The sequence below is a fragment of the Girardinichthys multiradiatus genome, chromosome 20, assembly GCF_021462225.1.
Source record: "Girardinichthys multiradiatus isolate DD_20200921_A chromosome 20, DD_fGirMul_XY1, whole genome shotgun sequence".
NCBI classification, from domain to species: Eukaryota; Metazoa; Chordata; class Actinopteri; order Cyprinodontiformes; family Goodeidae; genus Girardinichthys; species Girardinichthys multiradiatus.
Window position 1 is genome coordinate 43,580,424 of NC_061812.1, and position 26,249 is coordinate 43,606,672.

At 41.6% G+C, this 26,249-nt stretch overlaps 1 protein-coding gene across 2 annotated transcripts; it reads right to left on the reverse strand.

Annotated features, from left to right (window-relative positions):
- Positions 1-6,996: 6,996 nt before the first annotated feature.
- rybpb (RING1 and YY1 binding protein b) lies at positions 6,997-25,691 on the reverse strand. 2 transcript variants are annotated; one of them, XR_007035518.1, is made up of 6 exons: positions 25,528-25,691; positions 24,787-24,912; positions 11,702-12,007; positions 11,511-11,609; positions 7,985-10,057; positions 6,997-7,877 (listed from the first exon to the last, which is right to left on the reverse strand). XR_007035518.1 is itself a non-coding variant. In XM_047348262.1 (5 exons), exons 1-5 carry the CDS (start codon positions 25,551-25,553, stop codon positions 9,808-9,810), a joined length of 807 nt encoding a protein of 268 aa, XP_047204218.1. In that variant the 5' UTR covers positions 25,554-25,691; the 3' UTR covers positions 6,997-9,807. The 2 variants fall into 2 exon arrangements, 1 of the variants encoding a protein (XP_047204218.1); XM_047348262.1 differs by having other exon boundaries at positions 6,997-10,057.
- Between the last annotated feature and the right edge of the window lie 558 nt (positions 25,692-26,249).

Consider the following 26,249-nt stretch of genomic DNA (forward strand, 5'->3'; position numbering starts at 1 on the left):
ACTAAAAGGAAGTGGTTTGTGCTCTCCTCTCATGTTTCTATCAGTGCTGAAAATGAAATGTATACTCCTCATCAAGTGAAAGTGAGATACTATTCACACCCACATATGGCTGATGAGCAAACTGGCCAAGCAGCTCTGACCTCTGGTCCTACTAGGGCATAAGCAAAAGCAGTCTTTCCAACTTCTTTTATCCATGTTAATGTCAGTGTCAATATATGACATTAAAAACCACTTAAGTTAAACCAAAATACAATAAAATGAGGCATACTAAATACAGATATCACAAAATGAGTAACAATCTACATTTTTCATGTTCAGCAACCACCCAACATGATTAAAAAATTTTTAATTCAAGTTTAAATGACAAAAAAGACACAATAGGATTAGATCCGAATGTCAAATTTTCCTAAAAATAAATGCCAATGAGAAGCACTGAAGCTGTTTAAGGTCTGAGTCATCCTTATCTGAATAAGTAAGTAGTTCAACAGTTGTGATGTAGTCATGCTTAGTCACTGCAGCCGCTGCAGCTAAAACATGTTTCTTTGGACAGAGTAACTCCTGCCTGAAAAATATGACAATAACAACTTCTAAAAGGATCTGCCTCAGTATTGTGTACTGGTGTTTTACTGCGGTTATTAAGGCGTGTCAAGGGAGTTGCATGGAGGTCTCAGCTTACTGCAAATTAGATAGGAAGCATGGAGTGAGTGAATTATGAGGAGTCATAGAAACTTCATATTTCTGACACTTTTGGTACTTTTCTCCAAATAAACTTTCTGGTTTGGTTTAGTTTAGTTTTAGCAGAATGGTGACAAGAACAATAAGGATGTAGAGTCAGGCCATGGAAATGAATGAAAAGTGAGGACCAGGAAAATGTTCTCACTTTGCTGGGAAAATATGAAAAATGGTTCTCACTCACCAGTAAGTACAAGAACACACACAGACTGCTTAAAGCCATCCGTTTTAGCCTTACCATGGAAGGAAAAGAAAATTGGTTTTATTTGCTCATCACCAATTCCAGTGAATGCAGATGAGGGAGAATTCTTTAGAGAGAGATCATTGCAGAGATGAAATTTTGTGCAATAATTTCTCACAATCATCAAAAGGAATCATGAGCATAAACTCTAAAATCGTTGTGTTTTATTACTGATCAAGCTAATCATACTAAACTGAGGAGTTATTTTTTCTGACAAAAAAAACTATTAGCTGTTTCTTGTGTTTTTCTTTCTACTTCTTTTCCGTTATTATCCCTGAATATAGTGCAAGCACTGGGAACAGGTCCGACTTAGTGCCGGCAATGCGGACCAAACTCCTGCTCCACTCGTACAGGGACCGGATGGCCCCTAGTAAAGGGCCCCCAATTCCATACTCCTGGAGCACCCCCCACAGGGCATCACGAGGGACACAGTCGAATGCCTTCTCCAGGTCCACAAAACACATGTGAACCGGTTGGGCAAACTCCCATGAACCCTCGAGCACCCTGTAGAGGGTGTAGAGCTGGTCCAGTGTTCCACGGCCGGGACGAAAACCACACTGCTCCTCCTGAAGCCGAGGTTCGACTATTGGTCGGACTCTCCTCTCCAATACCCTGGCGTAGGCCTTACCAGGGAGGCTGAGGAGTGTGATCCCCCTGTAGTTGTCACCGGTCCTGTTCATAACTTTTATGGACAGGATTTCTAGACGCAGCCAAGGGCCGGAGGGGGTCGGGTTTGGGGACCAGTGGATATAGTGCAAGCAGGGGCTGCACCGTGGTGCCGTTGGTAGCACTGTTGCCTTGCAGCAAGAAGGTCCTGGGTTCAACTCCCGGGGGTCTTTCTGCATGGAGTTTGCATGTTCTCCCCAGGTACTCTGGCTTCCTCCCACAGTACAGAAACATGACTGTTAACTGAGGTGAATTGGTTTCTCTAAATTGCTCTTAGGTGTGAGGGTGGTTGTTTGTCCTGAGTGTATCTGTGTTGCCCTGCGATTGACTGTCCAGGGTGTACCCTGACTCCTGCCCATAAACTGCTGGAGATAGACACCAGCTTCCCTATGACCCAGTATGGAAGAAGCGGTAGAAAATGACTGACAGTGTGAACACTTCTGTTTTACAGAGAAACAATTACATTTTCCGTAGACTGAAAAACTCACAACTTCCATTAGTCTCCCTGCCTCCAGCCTCAATGTGTAATTTGGAGGTGTGTGTGCCTCTCCTCTATGATGTTCGTGTGTTCGTATCTCACACTCCATTGTGCGAAATTAGGAATGTGCTTTTTTAAATTATGCAACCTGGCGGACCCATCCAAAGACTTTGTTCTGGCTCATTTTTAATGTCATGTTGTGGTCTTAACTCAGTGTGAAGACAGAGTCTACACACATTCCCCAATCTTTAGTTTCAGTTCAGTTCCTTATTTTTGCCAGCATTGCAAACATCAGTGACTGTGTACAGATAAGCTAGTATGGTACTGATGATTAAGGGTTAAATAGCTCGTTTTGAATCTTCCTCTTTCTAAGTACAGTGTTGAGTTTAAAGCCCAGTGAGGAGAAGTTACAGAGGATAATAGACAGCTATTTAACACCTCCGTTTTCCTCAGCACTTCCGCAGCACGAGCACAGCCCCAACTGTAAACATCACAGAGTTTGCGGTTTCAGAGGAAGTGTGGCTTCACTTTCTAGTTTACATGCTACAGGTTTTAAGCATTGTCTGCCTTGATTTCCTCTCCTCACTCAGAAGTGCTAGGGTCATATCTGCAGGTATTCTGCAGGCATTCGAGCATTCCTCAGCATATGGATCTGGTCACGCTGTGCCACTTTCGGCTGTCAGAAGGGTGAACTTTAGTGGAAGGAATACATCTGTTCGGATCTTGAATATGATGGACACAAATGGGAATGATCCCCTACAAGCTTTTGTCTGCTGCTCAGAGTCAGTAAAAACAATAATAATAATAATAAACACTTTTAATAAACATTAAGGCAACTAAAATGTTACATTTTTACACCATCAGCTCAAACAGCAATTTATGTTTATGGCTTGAAAGCTGCCTTTATGTTTGGTTTTTGCCTTTGCTGCTTGAGTACTGAGCTGAAGGCTGTTTTCTTTTTATTATGTAGTTCATTTATCTCACAAGGGGGAGATTCTCCATGCTCCCTCTAGTCTCTCTGGTGCAGGGAGGTCAAGTTTCAGGCCTCAATGATGTTTGGAGAAATTTGACCAGAGGGTAAACTACTGTAGACCTGGAGCTTCCATGTTTAAATCATGTGGGGTCTCTGCAGAGAAACCAAAAGAGTAAAGGAAAAAGAAACCACATGAACCTCACATGTTTCTAATTGTTCTTGTTCAAAGCAGCCAGTGAGTGAGTCAAGATGGTGGCATAGCTGAGTCAGCGATCAGACCTCCCGAGGATTTTCAAATATTGTTCATGATCTGAGAAGAAATTTTTTAACCAGTGTGGCCATTTATTTTGTGACAAAGATGACAAAAAAGCATAAAACTCCTTTGACTCATGCCACGACCAAGTAAACTGAACAAAATGGATCCAGTGGCGTCTGGTATGATGTCAGTGATGCCAATAATGTCGACGATTGAGACGCTCACTAGATTAATAGACAAATCACTGGAAGAACACTTCTCAAAAACAGAGAGTGCAACCAAAGAACATTTTAACTGACTAGAACAATGACTTGATTTCCTCTAGACGGTTTTCAACTCTTAAAGAGGAAACGCGAGCGCTCTGCAAAGATTATGCAACTTTAAAGAAACACACCAAAACGGTAGAGAATACCTCTAGTATAATGACAGAGATAGTTTTATTGATGAAACTAAAGTTGGCTGACTTCGAGGTTTGCAGAAGAAGGAAAAACGCTTCTACTCTTTTTGTTGCTAATCAGTTGCTGCAATGATTTCCTGCACCGGGAGATGCTCCTCTGGAAGTTATGCGATTGGGGCATGTCGGCCCCCCTAAGAGAAGCAACATTTCCATGCTAAGAGTTCTAATCTTTACGGGTCTCAGAAGTGGTTTCAGAAGTAAGGTTAAGATGATGCATATTAGGTTGTCCTGGCTAAAGGTCGAATTCAGGTTTATTTTTAAAATGATCTCATTCATTAAAAATGTTGTAAGTTCAAAGCAGTTAAGGGGAGTATATACAAAATTATTTTTTAGTACTAATGTGTATAATTATCAAACCAGGTACAGTACATGACCATTAAAATGTTCAGGAAATGTGACAGGCCTTTGTGTTCTTATGAATCAGTGGTGGTTTTTTCGCCTTGGACCTCTCCCATGGAGGCATTTTTTGCCCAGTCTCTTTCATATTGATAAACCATGAAAGCTGGCATTAACCGAGGCAAGTTAGACCTGTAGTGCTTTAGATGTTGTTCTGGGTTCTTTTGAGACCTCTTGTATGAGTTGTTGATGCGCTCTTGGAGTAATTTTGTTAGGCCGCCCACTTTTTTCTCTCTGCGATCAGAAAACAAGTCTTACTTTAGGTTACTGTGGTTACTACTAGAAATGACTCTGTTACCCTCCAGACTGATTGAAGTCAGTGACTTTGTTGCTCTTAAATTTCTTTAGGTCTGGAGCCTGGAGTGCTGCTTAATAAATTATTTGGTTCTGCTTCATGTTGTCAGACAAGTGATTTCTGGATTCTACAGGTTTGGAAATAATCAGGCCTGGGTGTAGCATGAGAAATTGAATGAAAAAAGTCAGCGAACGGCAATTGTACTGTTACACAGTGAAACGGAGAAGCACTATTGGGCATGGGATAAATAGTGTCATCGGCATTCCTTTTTTAAAACACCTTGGAGTATCTTTGTCTATAAGTTACCTCATGTTATGTTGTAACATTGTTAAAGAGAGAGATATCTGAGTTCATTATGTCCGTTATTAATGACGTTTCTGTGTTAGCTGTAACTTAGTTTTGTGTGTTGTTATCTGTCTGCTAGCTATGAGTGTAAGCTAGCGCAACTGATAGAAATCCAAATGGAAAATTCATGCATTTTACTTTAATTCGTGTTTTATTTCGATTGATAACATGAAGACGTACAAAATATTGATACATATTTTTTCATATCTGTTTTTTTCAACTTTACATAAAAGATGAGAGCATTCTCTACACTTAAAGTTTTTTTTGTTCCCTGTCTGTCTAGCATAGTTCAGCACGCCTGTGTGAGGACAGAATAGCAATCAATTCACAATTTAGCAACGAGCGTAATTCTATTTTCACATAGGGCTAGGTTGTTTGTCGGCAATTAAATATGTTTGATGATTTGAAACATTTAATGTGACAAACAAACAAAGACAGAAGAAATCTGCAAGAGGAGTAAATACTTTTTCACATCACTATAACTGCATGTATGCTGTGGCGAGGTCATAGACTTGGAGGTTTAAGCTACTTACTAACCCATACTTTGCATGTTTTTATATAAATTCTTACTTCGAAGATGTTTACTTATGTTCTGTTTGGCTATGACAATGTTTGAGCTTAATCTGAGAACCCTCCATTGATTTCACCGAAATCTGTTAACAATAAACCATTTGTGAGTGTTTTTGAAACGGACCAGGGAAGACTGAAATATCTCAGTATCATTATTAATGATCTTTTGTGATCATTTCCAGCCAAATGGTAATAAGGTGGCATCTAACAGACATACGGTCAGTTAGATGCTCCATATTTAGACAAATGTTCCTCCAAAACTGCTGCATCATCTGCCACATCACTGAAAATGATCACCAGACAGAAATTCTTATAATAGGCCAAACTCTCCCCAATCTCCTGACTTTCATGCACCTGCAGTACAGCCTGTTCTGTCAACAGAAAGAGAGAAGTTGTTTGGGTAAGCCAAAGTAGCATAAGTTCAGACCACATGCAGGGTGACTTGCTCATTTTATGAGCAGTGAATTTGCTGCACCTTTGGTTTCTGCTCTAAATAATGAGCTGTAGAATGGAACTGTGGATTCAACAGAGGCTCCCATATGCAGCCTTTTCAATGAAGTTCCAGAACAATGATTTCCTTGAATGAATCTCATGATATATTCCAAAACTGTAGAATTTGTGGGTATGGTTTTGTTTTTGGGGTTGCTGGATGTTGCTTTTAAACAAAGGACTACTTGACATACAGCAGGGATAAAATCAGGAACATTTATTACAAAAGAAGTTATTACAAGAGTTGAAACTTATTAATTTAGCTAATTAGGTGACTTCTGAAGGTATTTGTTTGCAATGGATTTTATTCAGGGGTATCACTGTTAAGGGAGTTGAGTACAAATGTACACACATTTGCATTTGGTGTTTGTTTACTCAGAGGCCAAGGATAATTTACAGGAGAAAAGGAGATAGGAGGTTGTGTGCCACCAGTGATCTTCCGTTGTAGAACACGTACCGAGAACAGAACACGTAAAGCAGTTCCGGTCAGAGGAACTTCCTGCTATAAAAGCAAAGTGCTGGAAGAACCAAAAATACGATCTATATATAGTTCTTTTATACCGTGTAGTTACACTCACCAGAATCACATTACATGTTCCATTCTTGGGACGTGTTTCACACTGAAAGAAATTAAGTTTACACTTTCTGAGTACCCAGTATGATAATTACTTTTTAAAAAATTTTTGTGGCGACTTTTATTTACCATAATCGGACATGTAGCAAAGGTCCAAAGATCGTGACTCAAACCCTGGACAACATATGGGCCACATTACTGCTACCCCACGCACCACACCATTCTTAGTCTGGAACACTTGAAAAACAAGTTGGAATTCTAACTAGCAAGGTCAAAGGTTGCAGAGGAGCCCCATGTTCAGTCTCCAATATGGCTGCTGCACATGTAAAATATAGTGAAAGTTGCAGGTGTACATTTTTAATTAGAAATCTTTACAATATAAACATGTTCTTCTATTTGTATGCATAAAATAGAGAGGAACATGTTGCTATTGGCTCCTAACACTTTATCAGAAGTGTACTTAAACATACTTTAAATAACATGTGACATGAGAGGTGACAATGAGAGACACGAGGCAGCCAGAGGACAGATAACTTTGAAGGTTTTATTTGTGAAAAACTACAAGCAAAATTCATAAATAGACATTTCTATCTGAAGCGGAGGAAAATCATCAGGTTAGCCTAGAAGCGCAAAGTCGTGCACATGCCAGAAACATGTATTAGATAACATCATTAGCTAGACAAGGAGCTGTGATCTGCTGAAAAAGCTGCTTACATTTCCACACCAGGAACATAAGGTGACCATTTCACAAGGAAACAATGACACATCAGCTGGAAGTCAAACAAAAAAGGAAACTGGATTAAACAAAGAATGGAATACTTGTACTGTCCCTAAATGTTTGTTTTTTTCTTTAAACCAAGCAATAACTTTAAAAGCATTGTACAAGACATTGTTATAGGAAGAAAATGAGTTTGTATAATACACTTAATTGGAAGTTCACGTTTAAGGTTATACAATAAGTAAACAAGCATTCTCTATTTGGGTCTCTGAACAAACAACGCTAAAATATGTAACCATCTTTACACAGTAAATTAAGGTTACTGGTCGCACACAAGAACAGAACTGCTTGCGCGGGAGGGAAACGGTTAAAACCAAAAGAAAAGAAAAAAGACCTCAGCTTTGACTTCGTTACTCATAGTGTTTGCCTTTTGCACCTTTTTAAAATTCTATTTACAAGCAATAATTCATATACCCAAGCAAATGGCCATCCGTTAATAATTTAACAATGAATGCTCTGTGGAGTCCTGTGAATGTGGTTACAGCGGAGGCAGGTGAGAGAAGATGGCTTTCCAGGGCCTGGTTTAGATAAGATTGTTTAATTCCCCCCACCCCCGACTCAACAGCCTTGTTTTTTGCAGTTCAGTTCACATTGCTTTTTCCTCAACGCTCAACACTGATCCTGGATCTGTATGCGATAAAAGCACAAAACATTAGCTGTAGCTTAAATGCAGGGGAAAATATTTTAAAAAGTAAAAGCCAACACACAACTCCTGGACTTGAAACATTGCTTACATGACATGATTATCGGTCCGTACGTGTAAATCTGCAGAACAGATTTCATCCTCCCCTCCACGGCCCCCGGGGTGGGGGAGGGGGGTTGGGTGGTGTCAGTCCCCACCTAAAGTGATTTTTTTTGTTGCTCTGGGAGCAGCTCTGTCAGTGACCTGTCGGAGGAGCTACGTGTGCTGTACTGCGCTGGTCCAGCAGAGTGAAGGTTTTATCTCCTTTTTATTATTTTACTAAAAGGCCAAAGTCTTGGAGGCGGAGCTCTTCTCAACAACCCACCCACCCACACTGAGACTCCACTCACAGTACAGCAGCCCTGTGCCCTGATTTAGCCACGCACAGAGACACCCAACGTACAATAAGAACACCATTTACATGGATTATATTAGTCTTTATTTAAACTGTTATTCATCTCACACATTAGATAATTGCATTTCAAATTGTTAATCTATGTATCATGTCATTATGAAATTCCTTTGGTCCTTCAATAAATAAAACTAAGATATCATATACACATTTATTCTTTATACAATTTCTTACATTTAAAAGGAAATTATGTTGGTCTATTCTCAGCTAAGGTGAATGTTAAAGCCCTTACATAGGCCTCGCTGCAATAAAATTCCAATTGCATTCTATTAAGTACTGTAATATTTTGCCTTCAGTGACAGGAGTCTTAAGTTAATACATATAAAAAAGACAAGTCAATTGAATTGTCAAATCTTTGCAAATTGTTCACTTTTGCTGCATGCACTTTCCGTGTGGAGAGGACAAAGATTCAACATTGTCTTCAGGACCACAACAACAAAACAAATATTGAACAGTTTTGACGCAACAAGGTCTGTTTTACAGTGCAACTTGGTTTCACCAAGCAGGACTGCATCCTTCAGTCACAAAGAATAAGAACGTTTAAAAACAAAAACGTCGGCGATCCGTGGAGCTGAGAGGACAAGCTCCAACCCTCAGCCAGGAAACTCAACATTCAAAGCATGGAATGCAGAAAATATCAACAGCTTTTTAGTGTTTTACACGACAGCCTACACTGTACAGTAAAAGGACAGAACGTACTGTACAATCTGCGAGAGCATACTAAGTCGGAGTCAAGCCGGTTGGGAAAAAGTCAGACCTGGTGGGGGTCGTTGAGAAACGTGAAGGAGAATTTGATTCATAAGCACTTTGTCACATTGAGAAAATGGGCAGTCCCAAATCTGCAGAATCACTTCACAGTGTATCTAGCACCAGCGTGTGTGTGTGTGTGTGTGTATGTGTGTGTAATCCTAACATTTTCAATGTAGTGAAAACACTGAAGAAACGATCAATTAGCAGAGCTATGCTGCAAAGCCTGAACATAAGGAGAAAAAAATATCAAAGTATACTGGTTCAACAGGTAATAAATAAGAGAAATAATAGTTATTCAAATGGTGGTGGTTATTGTGCCCAGCGGGAATTTCTTCTTTACAAAAACAGAACAAAAAAAAGTCGACTTGGCCTCACATCCATGTACAAATATAAAACAATACATACAAGTGTCTGGATGCTACCATAAGGGGTGGGGGGGTGGGGGAGTTATTCCCTGTAGCCCAGCTCTTCTCAGCCAAGACTAAGCAGGGACTTAGAGGTGCCACGCACTGTGTCTCTTATCCAGCCAGCTCTGCTCAACATCCAGGGAAAATCACGGAACGGAGGGCAGGGCAGCGATGGGAAAGGGTGACAACTCTTCCCCCCTGAGGGATCCATAGCGTCCAGAAATATGGGCGGAAGAGGAGAGGGGAGTGAAGCATTGGGAGGGAATAGGGATAAACAAACAAAAAAAAAAAAGGGGGGGGGGGGGTTCAGAACGACTCGTCGTGCCCCACAGAGAGGTCCGCTTTAGGGGTGGAGGCGCGTGATGAGCCCTTGTCCATGCTCTCGGAGCCGGAGCTCTGATGCTGCTGTTCGGAGCCTGCGCTGGACGTGATGGTGGACGAAGATGTGGATGAGGAGCGGGTCTTCTCCTTAAAGTCCGTTATAATCACCGTCACATTCCCTACTGTGATGGCCAACTGTTGGGCGGTACTCCGGTCGATATTCTTCAGCTTGGGCCTGAGTGCACATGGAGACAAAAACATTTTAAAAACCATAGTTGCACTGAGAAATGGTCTGATGAGCAGAATGAGACCACCGGTCCTGACCTGTGATCTTTTACCAGTGAAGACACCATACCTAAGCACTAACAGATCCTGCTGACAACACTCTTCAGTGTGGAAGAATAGCCACTTGACTATTTCTAGTGTCACTGAGGTGTCACCATTGGAGGCACCAAAACAGATTAAAGCTTTAATCTAATTCACATCTGCTGTCCCTCGGCAGGTCAGAATAATAGAATGAAAATAGGAATAATGAATTAAAATATACCCGAAGAAACATCAGCCACACACACACATACACCTACATGTGTCAGAGGAAGAACTAAAGGTATAAGAAGCTTCTAGAAAGGAAACCTTCTACTGAGGCATGGTGGCTGCTTAATCAGCCAGGTCCTGTAAAAATTGTTCTGTTTTAGTCCAGTTCTGTTGGTGTTGGGTCATGCTAGTTTGAGAAATGTGGAAAGCCTTTGGGAAAACTTACAGTTGAAGTACAGGTCTAACGAGGAGATACACACAGAGACTGTTGTTTACAGTAAGTGCTGCTAAATGCACAAATTTTACTAATCACTATTGTACGATCTAAAGATAGTTCATAATGTTGCCTCCAAATTCATGTCGTCTTTGTTTTAAGACAACCTGACTTTGGTCTCTCACACACACTCCGGCTCCAGAGTGTAAAATATTCATGGGCTGCAGATAAGCTTCCTTAAGGCTTGCATGTAGTAAGAATAAATGAATAATGGATTTAACAATTTAACATGTCTGGCAGTAAATCTGAGCTTTTTTTAAACCTCAAATATTAGTTCGGACAGCAGTTTTTTATTTTGACACGATCTTAAGGAGACATAAAGCGTATGTCAAGTTGTGGCGCATTCATATACTCTGTGTGCAAAAGAAATACAAATAATTGGGCTATAATGCTGAGGAGTAAATGACTGTTCGTTTTAATTGTACAGATACCTGTGGTCCATAGCTTGGAGGATTCAATGATGTGGAAAGTTGGTCCGGTTTTATTTTACAACAAACATTTTGGAAACAAAGTTAACTTCCTCATTTTTCAAGAAAGTAGCAACATTCCAACTTGAATGTTATTGATAGTATTTAAATTATTATAGAAATCAGTAAAGCTTTACTAAACATCATAAATCAGCCACAGAATCTAGTCTGTGAGTGAGGCAGCCTGCCAGCTGTATACCGGCGGTTAGACCAAAGTACTAAATTCATTGGGTGACACATGAAGAGTCAGAACAAGTGCATGCAAAACAGAGTGGGTGTTTAGTGTAAAAGATTAACTGTGATTCATTTGACGTTTTCCACAACTCTTTACTGGATGAGTTTCATTAACAAGAAGTGCTGAGAGTCATGTGCTGCACCACAAAAACGCAGAGTAAGAGAGGACCTCTGCTCACCTGGAAATGTGAGAGTTCTTGTTAGACTTGGTTGCAGATTTCCCAGACTGTATGCTCTGTTTGTCACTTGGTGGACTCTGATGGTTGTCTGATTTGGGTCTGGAGGAAAACAGAAACAAGTGAGGGCTAGGGGCAGTACGGAAAACTTCCAGGCACAACGAACAACCCAACAAACTGATTCCGACACTGACTTGGTCTTTTTGCTGCTCGGCTTCTTTGTGACAGCTGGGGTGATGTCCTTCTCCCTGTCGGGTTTATCTTTGACGGGCTGCTCCTTCTCAGTCTTGTCCGGCTCAGGGATGTCTCCCTCTGGCCCAACTCTCTCTGGATGTTCTCCCTCAGGGCGTCCCTCGCCACTGGCTCGCTCTCCTTCGCTGTGTGGACGCTCCTTGTCCATGCGTTCACTTCTCTCTCTCCGGTCCTTCTTGGGTGGGGGAGGCATCGGGTACTGCTGAGCCGCCTGCTGGGCAACCAGCTGGGAGTTTATCCTGGGTTTCCTGTGGAGAAGATCCGAGGGACAAACATGGATTATTCTTGTAGTGGAACCGTGAGCTGACCCTAGCCATGCAACACAGCCACACTACAGCAGACAAAGTTGAATAAACACAGATGGTTATTCCCAGCTGCTGCTGCAGTAGAGGTGGCTTTGCACAGTCTCTTCTTAGCAGTGCACCTCTGTTTTCAAGACTAATCTCATTAACTCACGGCTGTAATAGAATGAATGCACATGATCACAAGGTGGAACATTTGCGGCTGGTCGCTGAGGTTCTCTAATCTGATTACTACTGGCCTCATTTGTCTTCACTCAGAAGTTCTAATCACAAACTTCTTTGTTGATGCACTAAGCATTTCCAGACAAGGAAACAGTGACATATCCCTCCTTCAGCTCTGCAATGAACAAGACCTCTGGTTGGGAGGTACAGCGCCTTCCAAAAGCATTCTTACCACTTTTCACATTTTACAACCACAAACTTCTGTTTATTGGGATTTTATGTTAGGGATTAACACAAAGTAGTGTATAATTGAGAGTTAGGAGGAAAATGATGCATGGTTTTCAACATTTTTGTACATTTAAAAAACTGAAAATATGATAAGCGTTTGTATTTGGCTCTACTATGTCAATACTTTGTTTAAAAAAAACAACTTTTTCTTGTAGAGTATCTATCACCTTCCACAACTTGAAACTCAAAGTTTGGCTCATTCCTCTTCCTCTGGAAAATAGCTCAGACTTAGATTGTTAGAATGGGACTGGACCATTCTAACATGCTTTGATCTAAACCACTGCATTATAGCTCTAACTGTATGTTAGGAGTTGGTGTCCTACTGGTGGATAAAATGATTCCCAGTGTCATTACCTTTTCCAGCTTTCCTAGTATTTAGCTCCATCCATTTTCCCCATCAGCTCTGACAATGATGCTGCCATCACCGTGTTTCACCACAGGGACTGTGTGTTCAGGGTGATATCCAGTGTTAGTTACTCTCCACACATCATGGTTTGCATGCAGGCCATAAAGTTTAATTTTGTTCTAATTTGATCTGAGCATCCCTGCAGCATCTTCAGAGTCACCGTGTGCTTCTTGGTCGTCTAATGACCTCCTTGCCTCACCTGAAGGCCAAGTGTTGGTAAGTGTGCCATTTTTAGACGATGGACTGAACAGTGATATGTGAGATGTTTAAAGGTTGGGGTATCATCTTGCATACTAACCCTGCTTTAAACCTCTCCACAATTTTCTCCCTGACCTGTCTGCTGCATCGCTTGGCCTTCAGCATGCTGTTTGTTCATTTATGTTCTCTGCGAGGTCTTCAGAGAACAGCTGAATTTATACCGAGATTAAATTACAAACAAGTTGACTTTTTACTAATTAGGCGACTGCTAGAGACAATTGTCTGTACTTTATTTTATTAATGGGCATCAGACTAAAGGAAGATGAATACAAACTATTTCTAAATGTCTACTTATTGAATTTTGGGCATTTTGAAAAATTCCATTAAAATACATAGAAGTTGGAGAAAGTAACATGATAAAATGTAAAAATAAAAAGTTCACCGAGTATAAATACTTTTGCAATTCACTTATCCAGACATCTGGGCTAGCACACACACACACACCTGCAACATAATGGACACCAAGTGGCCACATCTGTGCAGATCCTCAGGGGAGAGGGAAGGATTGCTGCACAGACCAAACTGCAACCAGCAATTGGGAAAGCATGGTGGGGAGGGAACCACTGCTGCGATCCCACATGTAAACATGCACTTAAAAGGCTTAGCATGCAAACAAACACAACTGGGCTGCTAAAGTAGTGCTACGTGTGAAGCTGCATATAACAAATCCTTCCAAAACCAATTCTAGCTTTTATATTTCAAGGACCTTTCTATTTCCCAGGTGAGCAGGACGTACTAGATCTTGTGACCTCCAACCTAACTGCACACCTGTGGTCAAACAAAGAGTTGGAAGTTGAAGAAACCTCGCTGATTCGAGCACTACTGCATATAAACAACAGTTGCTGCTTTAAAAAAAAAAAAAATGTCCACCCTGCATGCCTCTCTGCCTCTTTCAGCTAAATTCTTTCCAGAAAGCTATTTCAGTCCCTTCCTGCTTGGACCTGCTACTCAAGAAGAGTCTCCTTAAGGAGGAGGAGGAGGAGCAGGGGACACAGCTGATCAGAAGGCAATCAATTGGGGTATAATAGAGCATCATTTTGTAGCGTTCACACAACACACCGATCAATACATGAGCTGCAGCGAATACCGATGAGCCTTTGGCCGTTGATCCATTAGATGCTGTTTCCTGGGGTTTCTCTACATGTTGGCCTGTGTAAAACCCCCTTGGAAGGTATTAACAGCGTGGGAATGAAATATTCTTCTATCCTAAATTCATTATCCTCAAACATGACCATGTTCAGTTTTAACTGACTCTAATACGTCCTTTGCTAGCTTCAATATATTAGGATTTTCAGAGGTTTGTTGGAAGAATTTTAAATAACTCTGGAGGAGCTGTGGAGATCCACAGCTCAGGTGGTAGAATCTGTCAACTATTAGGCGTGCACCATCATTGAAAGGAAGCCATAAGAAGCCAGTTTGCACCAAGCCATATAAGGGATACAGCAAACATGTGGAAGAAGGTGCTCTGGCAACTCTATGGCCTACAGGCAGAACACTGTGTGAGGGGGAAAAATAGCAGTGCTCATCACCCTGAACACATCATCTCCACCATGACACTTGGTGTCCACATCAAGCTGTGGAGATGGTCTTCATCAGGAGAGACAGGGAAGTTGGTCAGAGTATATGGGAAGACAGATGGAAATGAATGCGGGGCAATCCTGGAAAACCTGTCACACAACACTTGAAGCTGGTGTGAGGTTAAAAAGCAGCAGGACAGAGATGTTACATATTCAGCCAGAGATAAAATGGAATGGTTAGGATCGTGGGAGGGCAATCCTGGTCCTCATTGGCCAGCGTGCTTCATGTTTTACATGTTTGCCAGCTTGAACACATCAGACTCACGTGAACTTGTGAATAACATGCACCTTCGGAATTGGTGACATGCAGAGGAGACAAGTTTCCTACTTTATGTAGGTGTGCTGGAACAGCGACACATGGAAAACGTGCCCTTGGGAACCAGGAGATAGTCTAGATGGACTTAAATAGATGTTTACAGATGACGTCCACCTAATCTGATGGACCTTGTGCTAGTTTGCTAAGAAGAACAGACAAAAATGTCACTCTAGATGAGTAGAGCTGGTGGAGACAGACCTAAAAAGGCTTGCAGTGTAAATGTAGTGTAACCTGGGTTGAGTCAATGGGGTTGAATACTAGGGTTGGGAGATAAAAATCTATTATTTGATGCATCCAGATATGGACATGGATGATTCTGACTCTATTGTGTCAAATCTCGATGATCTTTGTGTTAATTCATGACCGAATTTTGAGGAACACGAAAACCAAACTTGGAAGCGTGTACGTGTGGCACCTGGGCAGTTTATGGTGAACACATAGGGTTGCACACACTGCATCAAAACAAAAACGACTTGCTTAAGAGCCAGACCATATTAAATGTTTTAAACTAAAAGTATGCATTTCAAAAACATGACAAACACAAGAAACCATAATACATGGTTCCACCTGGAGGCGGAGGAATAAAAGCTGATCTTACCTGCCACCATCAATGGGAAGACTATTTAGCTAGCTATGTCAAAGGTCGAACAAACTCAGAGAAGGCGAAGCAACTTACAACGAGAGTTGTTGGTAACTAGCCGACTCCCAAGTACTACAACACCACCAAAACAAAGTGATATAATCACAAGCAGGTAAGACAGCTCTAACTTGCGATAAATGGACAGCTGCTGTCTCAGAACCCTATGTCATAGTAACTGGGCATTTTCTGTTGTGTGATGGCTAGCATGTTGGCTGAGTAAAATAAAAGGTCCAAAATCTTTTTAGAGCTCGTGGCAAAAATTTGTTTTAATGTAACCAGCAACTATTTTTCTTTCTTTTGTCTGAGGTATTTAATCTGAGTATTTTGTTGAATTAAAAGGTGCTGGAGGATGAAGTTGAGTGTGTATGTGTGTGTATGGGTGGGAGGACAGGGGTCAGGTGTTAGTAATGGATTTACAGTCACACTGTAGCCTTTAGCATCATGATCGAATTGAGAAGTAACTAAAGATTCCCACCCCTACTGAATACAAATACTGATTAAAATTTCAGATTTTTATATGTAAAAAATTTTGTAAACAATGTCTTATTTTATTTCCACTTTAAAACTAATTATCAAATAAAACCTCAATAAAGTACACTGAAGTTAAAGGTCAAAAAATGACAAAAACATATGATATGTAACCATAACCCCCTAATGATGTCCTGTTTTGAACTGGCTTAGTAGAAGAGGCAGGGGATAAATGAGTGATTAATAACCACAGGCCTGGTCAAAGCTTAGATTTGTGTCAGCAGGCAGTGGAGGCTTCGTTGTTCGCTAGGCTGCGATTCAGTGCCAAGTCAGCCACGAGTTGGAACTCCCAAGATAAAGCCACCATATTTATGAACTGACCACATCTAATGGCTTTGCGCAGCACTGGCCTGTGAGTCATTACCACAGCTTGAGCACCGTGCCCTGTGTGTGTGCTCCACTTCATCTTTATTAAACTGTGGCGCTTTTCTCTTTAAAATGGCCACTGCTATGCAAATTGAAAATTACAGCTTATAGGAAAATAATTCAACAACGTGTTGCTAAGCATGTACCAATTAGTCTACAGTTTAACTGAAACTTGCTCTACTGCAAAAACATCATATGTTTTCAAAAAGAACAAATCAAATATAAGAGCCACCTATTGAGCAAATGAAGTGCTGGAAATGATACGGGAGCAGAAGTGAACCCCAGTGTACAATTGTAGAAATTGCTTCAACCTCCCACTGCTGCCAAAATATTACTGGAGAATTTGTGTGTTTGTGTGTGTGTGTAAATCCTTCTGTTGAATCATCTCCCACTGTGAGGGCTTACAGTATATTATCTCTCCCTTTGCACAACAATAGACCATGATTGACAGCTCCTCCAATGCTTGCCCCTAATCCCCCCCAACCCATCTCCAGGGGGAGACTCCCTCCGCAGGACGCCCCTGAAATAACTATCATCATGCTTAAAAGCTCCTAATTCAGTCAGCCTGACACCCATGGTTAGAGCGCTGCTCTCTGCCTCAGCCGTGACCGAGACAGACGCACCTCTAACTCAGCTGGCGCCCCAGTTGGTCAGCTTCAGTACGGAAGCTGAAGCTGGGGAATTCTTTTTATAGAGTCCAAAACAATGAGCTCAAGTGCTTCATGCAGAAACACAGTTATGAGGAGTGTAAATGAGCGATCCAGAGGTTGATACAAAGCGAGACTAGGGAAAGCCCTTATTAACACGGCTCTTTTGTTTGAAGTGTTGTGTGGAGGACGAGCAATTTTTTCCTGCCAGGCCGAATGAATGTAGCCGCAGACAGCTGAGTGAAGAGGGGAGTGGAGACGGCTGACAGACAACAATGTTCTTCACCTAAGGACAGCCCGTAAAGGAAGTGCATTAAACATCCTTTCATCTCATTCAGATTTTGTAAATGTGTACAAAAACGAACAAATCTTCTCCATCCTCAAAGATCTGAGAAAAAAAAGAAAGAAAAAAAAAACTTGCCTAGAAGCACCAGCCCCATTAGCATAAATCTGGTGGAATCTGCTTTACGCCGGTTGAAGACAATGCAGCCTCAGCCTGGAGCGCATGTCTCATATCTAACATGTGAGAATGCCGCAGGGCTTCAGTCTGATCACAGCAGCTCCCTGTGACGCACTGGCAACCCTCTAACTGACTATCAACATGCGTTCATCTGTGTCAACACTTGCTTTATGCCTTGGTCAATATGTAGAAACACATGATGTTTCCCCTCCCCCCTCCCAAGAGCGAGGAGGATAATGGAGCAGAGCCCAGAGCTGCCTGTCCCACTCAGATTTTGTTAACTGCTCAGCCGGTACATTTATCTGCATGCTCCATTGTTCTGGAACTGAACATTAAAAAAAGGGCAGAAAACTGAAGCTGACATTTTTTCTTATTCATTCAGAAATAAATGGAAGGTCTGAATATTTGATTGGTAATGTATGTTAACTCATCTGTAGGATAACAATAACCATGCAGATAACCTTAACCATGCCATTTCACTACATCATGGTCTGACACAAAATAAAAATAATTACAAAATATAGCCAGTAGAAAATGGCTACAGCCTGAAGCTCCTCTTACAGAATTGATCAAAATTTGTGCAGGACATTTACATTACGGACATGTTGTCATTCTCTGTTAAAGGTCAAAAAGGAAACTTTCTTTTCCAGATCTGGTCAAAATGGACAGAATATGTATAACCTGCAATCTCTGTGATTTGAATAGGTCAATTACATGAAAACACCGTCATGGGGCTGTTCTCAAGTGATAGACTAATAATTTACCAAAGTGAAACATATGTACATCTGAATTTAGTTATATATAAAAATGTTGAAAACTGGCATATCAAAGTATTGCTGCGATGCTTAAGATCTTTATGAGCAAATTATGAAAGGTCAAACGAGCAGCACTGTCAGCTCCAGCCATGCGTGGGGAAAGTGAGCGAGTCCCGGGAAGGGTCTCCTAAAGAGCTGCCTGGGGCTATAAGCTCTTTTCAATCACTCCTACTGCCCAGAGGCATTTAACTCTGTTCCCTTCATCTGCCCCTTGCAGTCAGGATTTAGAAGGCTTAATATTACAGTCACTTCTCTACCTCCATTCCCAGCATTTGACAACAAGCAAGAAATATTGTCATTTTAGAAAGGTAGCTACTAAATTATTGAGTTGCCTTGTGAAAATTAGATCACAATAGCACACAAAAACTCATTTGACCTCTTCAATCAGCTGACCTCATTGGGTATTAACAGCATTTCTGAACGTAATTTAAAGCAAACAGTTCCAACCACTTCTGAGTGGTTTTACTTGTTGCTTGTCTATTCATCCCAACCCTCTGTATTGTTTGCTAGTTTTAGCCAAAAAACTCACAGAAGGTTATATTAAATCAAACAGTAAGATTTAATTAGTAATAACCCACATAGTGTATAGTATTGTGCATGCAGTTTTACAATGATAAACTAGATAAGTGGAAGACATTTAGACGTGATATTTAGTTACTGCTGTAACTAAACGCACAGGACAGAGCAAATGTATTTACACAGATAGGGTTGCTCAAAGATATACCAGCTTTTATACTATGGCAGTAAGAGCTATTCAACGGGCTGGTTGCTAGGATCATTATCTGTGCTTCTCCAGAGCAGAGATGGAGTCAGACTGTCTGATTTCAGTGACAGAAATGTAAGTGGGAAAATAGGAGGTCTGGATAATCAGTGATGAAGCAAATGTTTAACTGTGAATGACTCCCATAGGCAGACCAGGCACACTGTTCATTTTCCTTCACTTTCTTCTCCTGAATTGGAATCACCACTTTTCCCTTCACCTTGCTGCATATTTCTCATTAGTATGAGTGATCTGTCAAACAGACCACTCTACAGTTCTATCCTGCTGTGCTGTCATAACACTTTTGCCTATTTGTTTACTACATTTGCTTTGAAATTTGTTCAACAAATAATCCGAGTGCATAGCTGCAGTAGAAACGGCGCCGTCACAGCCAGCTTTTACACACGGCAGCTAGCAACCAAACATTAGACAAGGGGAAACCGGACTCCGGGAAGGTGAAGTGCTGGCTAATCCTTGCGAGATACAAATGCACCAAAGGGATTTAATTTATTCTGAAAAACGCGTTATCTGTAACTTTGAACCTAATGTATATCTTTACATCTCAAGTGGAGCAAATGACATGCAAAATGGCACTGTTTTACAATGGTTAGATTGTGGTGTTGGTGGAAGTAGAAGAGGTGTTCCAGTCTCTCATTCACTGGGCAATGATGTGCACAGCTATGCTTTAGCCCCTTTGGACTCTTGGTTGAGTGAGCTCCCCATGTCTCTCCTCCTCTCGCCCCCTCTCTTCAACATTTAAGGACCCAGACGCCTCTCCCTGGTCTCGTCACGTTCCTGGTTTTCCTCTTTTGTCCTCTTCTCTACACACTTCCAATAGCTTTCAGCTCACATTTAAGACAGTCCTGAACCCCGCCACCCTGTCCTCATGTGCCTTCGTCTGGGTTATATGAAGACGCCCTCTCTGCCTGTCGCACTTATTCTCATTTTTTTCCCTAAATGGGTGGAGCCCTGATTCAACAGCTCTCTCAACATTCCTCTTGTTTTGTCAGATTGCCAAATTGGCTATTGTATTTAATCACTCACACACACGCTAAATCCCATGAAGTAATTAAGAACTTTTAAAGCCAGCAATTAACACAAAGATTAGGCCCGCCCGCTCGTGCTCTGGACTTTAATATACAGATGGTGATAACGCTAGATAAGCAAAAGCAGTTTCCTGTAAGTGGGGGATGCTGTCTGCGCTGGGGGGGTGGTCTGTAGGAAGTGTGTATATAAATTGAGGGCCAGCATGTCTCTCTTATGTAATTCCATTATTCCAGATAATTTGCGTTAATGTGACAGAGGGAGAATCCACAGATTAAAATGACTGCATTCCATCATTGTAAAAAACAAGACAGACCTGCAGAAACACAAAGTGAAACACACCAGTCACATTCTAAATACTTGTTCTACATCAATACAAACACACATATGTGCTCAGACTTCTTTATTGGCCCCAATATTCAACCATGTCATGACTTATCCAGTCAGACTATGCTTAACCATATCCTTCCTATTTAAAGCATGTTTGTGCGTTTCCCATCTGATCTAATCAGAGAGAAACAAGTGAAAGGAAACAACTATTTACACCATAGAGGATGTGGATAAATACAGGAAGAGACTAAAGGTGACCTACTCATGTCCACCATCTGGATCTATTAGATTAACATCCATGTAGACAGGCTACAGATAACATAACGGCTGACTTGTTTCCAACACAAACTAATAATTAAACACGTGTTCTCATTCACATACAGACACAACCTAGCTAATCAAAATATTTGATTTCTTTAACAAGTTCACCTTTCCTATGACGTCATCTGGACTTCCTCATATTTATTCAAGCATTTTATTAAATCCTGCCACAGCTGCAGGAATAGCTGAACTAGAAACTTTACTCCAACAACATTCTTGTCAGAAGACACAAGCATGGTGAGACAGTCCTATTATGCAGCACACAGGTACCCCAGCCGCCCAGCACTGAGCGTACGTTTTACAGCATTTGACAAATTTATGACAAATTAGAACAATTTTCTGTATAGTCTGTCCCCACAAAAGTACCTGGAACCACATTCGAATATGTTAAAAGCCAGGTATATTAACACGGGGTAAACAAGCTAACAACATTCTCGCACCTCAGGAAAGTGCTAGACATAATTAGCGGAAGCAACGCAGGTTTTTGTGAAGGCTGCGGCTGTATAAGCAGACCCAGGTGAATATTTCTGAACAAATGATAAAGCTATGCATGTTTCAGGCGGATGTATTGTCAGATCAGTATAGTGGCTTTCTTAACCAAGTTAATCATTTGCTGCAACAGCGTATGACAGATGACCTAAGAAAAAGCTTTAACGACACGATCACAACACTATTGTAGATCATTTAATACTGATGAACAAAAAATTATGAATCATGATCAGGACATCCCTAATTAAAATATTTGTCCCAGTCAGCACCCAGCTACTCAGACATATGAAAAAAACCTATTTATTCTGCTTAAAATACAGTGCAGATGAAAGCTACTTGAAATGGCTGACGAAGGAACAGTGTGCAGATAAGAGCACAGCAGTCAAAGACTGAGGTACCTCTAAACTTCCTGTGATCCCCACCATCAATCAGCTTTAGAGTTCTCTTAATGGTTTTTCTCTGGCCCCGGGGCAGCCAGAGGTGCATACCACACAGTGGCACAAAGCGAACTGATGTACAATGACACGCTGTCACATTCACACAGCGATGTGGTTCAGATGCCAGACCCAGTTTAATACGACTGAACCCACCTCACAGGGGTTATAAACATTAGGCCCAGTTCCAGTGAGCAAAAAAGCATGCTCTGTAGACAGAGACTTGGCACTCGGACTGCATGGACTTGTAGATTAGAGGCGAACTAGGGTGCAAAAAAACCAAAGCACTTTCCTTGTTTAAGAGTCAGAAAATGAGAAGGATAGATTCAGCCTAGTTGGGTATCGTGTTTCATCACTGAGTTGTACTGGATCAACAGGTGAATTGGGAGAAAGGGGCCTCACCATGCATGCTGATGCACAGCCAGTGTTCTTCACTCATTAATACACATTCATGCCTTCATTAGCACAATAACTCCCGGTTATGTGGTTTACCAAGTGCTGGCAGAGGAAGAAGCATGATTCCAGCCTCAGAGTGCAAGCTACTATCTGTTAATAATTATGTCAGCTTTGTTTTCATCATCATCATCAACCCCCTTGGAAACAGATGGTGTTTTAATAACTCTACTGGATGGAAAGAGATGGAAATATTCACCTGAAATTGAATGTGACCAAAAGGACAGATTGGTAGACACAGGACTACAGAGAGCGAGCACTACACTCGCACCTGACAAATGCTACCTGCTTTACCAGCTGCCGCTCAGCAACAGATGGAGGTGAATGAATGGCTGTGATGCCATAAATTTGGTTACAGGTCTCTTGTCTTTAATATTTTTGGTATCATCTTACCAGGACACAAAGGACGACTTTCTATTCCGTGCGTATTTCCAGTTATGGTCCCTGTGGACATGTTTGCAAGCATTATGCGCAAAGGAAGACTTCTTTTAATATCATGGGCAACTGGCAGGAAAACTCACATGAAAAACTTCCTGAAATTCTGGTTCTATTGATCACAATAAAGTTTAATTAGTGAACACTTATAGCTTTATGTATAATGTCTTCCTCAAAGAGGAGCCTTGGATAAAAGCAGGACAAAATATCCACACAGCCTTAAGTGTGAACCATTTAGCTAAGAGCATTTTGCTTAGTCTGAATACATCAAACAGTCAGGAAAAGCTGGCTAATTAGTTCTCATTAGAATAAGAGGCAGCCCTACAACGACACAACTGCATTAATCAAAAGTTAACAATTCAGATCAAACGGGGAATTTGTGAAAGGCACTCCAGTGATGTCATGTCCCCCCATTTACTAAAATAAGAAAAGACTGGTGTCAAATCGCAGGGATGAAACCGCTAAGACACGCAAGTTTATGCTTCCTGCTTCGTGTTCAGCCAACGTTGTCAGCTGTGGTCTTAAGCTACATGCTGCTGGGAAGAGAGCATAGGGGGAGGGGAGTGAGACAAATAAGACTGAATTCAATCTTTTGCTTTCTCCGTAAAGCAGAGTTACGTGGGTCCCTCCTATTTGTGTGATGTTGCCAGGCTCTTCAGTCAAGCCACTTATTGTAAAAACCACAGCTAAAAAAGGTTAGAGTGCAGGGGGACTTGTCAACAAAACCACAAATGAGTCATCTGTCATGATACTGATGATGTGAGCAAACTGTGGCACAAGCAACTCTCAACAGAAACATTCCCCAGAGCAGCAGTAGGCGTCACCATACACAAAACTGAAAGGGAATCCCACCATGATGCACAGTGTTTTTAGTTCAGTTTCCCATAAGAGAAGGCGCTATGTTGACATCAAAGTTTACTCTGCATCAGGTTCAGGGGGAAAGCCTGGGATATCCAAGGCTGAATTCTGGGAATCAGACAAGTTTTCAGCAAAAAAAGAGATTATGAGGTCATAAAATTAACAAACATCACAACACCGACTACTTATCATACAATAAAAACATTTAAAGGACATGTCAACAAAAAAACTTCATCTAATTACAACGTCAATGGTTCTCAAACCTCTACCTTTAATGAACACCACCTCAGTAAACACCCAGGTCAAATTTTCCAACTTCCTAATCAACAAAAGTCTCCTTAAAATCAGAATTCCAGAAAGAAAATGTTTCTCACCAACCCTGATGTCAGACATCAGTTTGGCTACCACGCATTTCCAACTGACAGCTGCAGTAAAATAAGCCAAACAAAATCTTCACTTTTAACAACGTGTAAGTATTCAAATTTGTGTCTCACACAGAGTTCTGCAAAACATACTTCAGTGAGTGTGTTGCCACAGTGCTCCACACGTAAAAATACATTCTACAGGTTTAAACTTGACCTTTTGGCAGAATAAAAGGACTTCAACTCTTTATCTTGTAATACCCACTATTAGAAGATAAAAGTCTGAAGGACATGCCAGAAAAACCACACCTAGTTGCAGCTAGATGATTTTCTTAGTTCTCTTACGTCCAATAAATGCCATCTTCCACATCATTTCAATAACTCCTGCAATCTTACAGGTAGATGACCTGCATTCACTGTTTCACACCATGGCGGAAAAAAAACAGGCTTCTGCATGATGCTCTGGGGATGCACTGTAGTCAGCCAGCGATCCTGAAGTATGGTCCCTCTGGCTTTTTTGTACCATACATGCGTAACAGCGATGCGATTTCCCTCGCCTTCAAAAATGAGAAACTGTAGAAACATAATCCACACAACGGCTGCAGATTTGTGCAATCAACAAGTATCCGCTCAGAGACAAACAGGGTGTCGATCAAAGTTGTCATTCCCATGGAGTGCGATGCAAAGCAACAACAGCAACAGCAAGGAAAGCAGTGGAAAAAAGAAGAGACGCTCAGACGAGAGGGAGCGGAGGTAGAGACGGAGCACTACGTTACCTTGTGGATGTGCCCTTCCTCACATCGCAGATGCTGCACTTGAACGCCTCGGCGGTGTTCCTGAAGGTGCACACGCTGCAGTCCCAGTAGCCGTCGTCTGCGGTCAGTTTGGCTTGTCTTTTTGGCCTTACAAATGAAACAAACGATTAAAGTCAAGCTGAGTTAACAAATGCCACCAACACGTTTCATTAATTGAGAACAGTAGAGACTGTGACACACGGAACCTGCTGCTCAATATACGAGCAGCTCAAAACGGCACAAAGCATGGCGGTGTTGTCATTAAGACCGGGTTCGAGTCCCGGGCTGTAGAGCTCCTTGGTTAATACGTATCCACAGCGGAAAACCGGGCGACTATCCACAACGTCCAACTGTATCGCCAGCTAGGCTAGCAGCGGACTGGGAAGCGCTGCTAAAAATTTCGGTACCGAAGCTTAGTGGGTCGGCTGGTTAAACCGATACCAAACAAAGCCAATTTCGACATTGACCCTCCAAAAGGATTCGTCAAAATGGAGGAACGTTACAGGGAATGCCAGGCGTATCCTCGGAAAAATTTCTCTTTGTCTGTTAAGTGACTGGCTCGCAGGGAGCAAGAAGCCGCCATAGTGACTGCACTATTCTAGCTAGCTGTGGCATACCAACCGAAAAAGGGGAGAAACGATCCCTGCGTGAGAGAAACGCATCCAAATCTCGATCCCAGAACCCACAAACCGAACCTAAACCGACTGAGGGCGGTCGCATTACCTGGTAGGGCTCTTTTTGTCGCCCATGGTGACGATTAATCCTCGAAAATGGGAAGAAAAGGGGGCCTTCTTTAATTGTCAGTGAGTGAAGTAGAATCCAGATAGAGCCGCTGCTGAAGCTGTTGGCAGACAGGCTCCACTCAGCGCTGGCTCGAGGCACGGCACAGAGACTGACTGCACTCGGTCATGTGACTGGGTGCTGGCCAATCAGCGGGCGCAGAGGTTTAAAAGTCTAGATAGATAGTTAGTATCTATTTTAATAACTACTGGAGATATTTAACAGACCTCTCAACCCAAACATTCACACAGCCCGCAGATAAATCAAATGTTTGTTGAGCTTACAATAATACAGAGGCGATTTAAAAGTCAAGAATAATACAATTATCATAAACAAAGGAAAGTAAAGAACACTTGTCAAAAGTGCAGCTGTAAAATAGACATATCACTCAAATTGAATCATGTACACCAGTAAAAGCAAGAAGTTACTTATGTGCATGCATACGGTATGAATAATACTTTACCCTTTGAGTCTCTGACCGCAGCTGTTTAAAATCAGTTCTCTCTCTACCACTTGCAGTTCATCCCTGGTGAAACTGACAGCTTTCAAATTCTCCCACAACATAACTCCAAAACACGATCAGCATGGTTGTGATTGAAGGTCATTTGGCAAATGCCCTTTTCTTACCTTCTCTGTTTAAAAGGGAGGTTTCAAATACATTTGAA

Bases quoted from the DNA above. Each gene is read 5' to 3' on its own strand.
- rybpb (XM_047348262.1), bottom strand. From the start codon at position 25,553: ATGGGCGACAAAAAGAGCCCTACCAG. The intron at 12,008-24,786 runs GTAACGTAGTGC...TCTTCTCCACAG, and splicing joins AGGAAGGGCACATCCACAAG to GAAACCCAGGATAAACTCCC. The intron at 11,610-11,701 runs GTCAGTGTCGGA...GTTTTCCTCCAG, and splicing joins CCGAGCAGCAAAAAGACCAA to ACCCAAATCAGACAACCATC.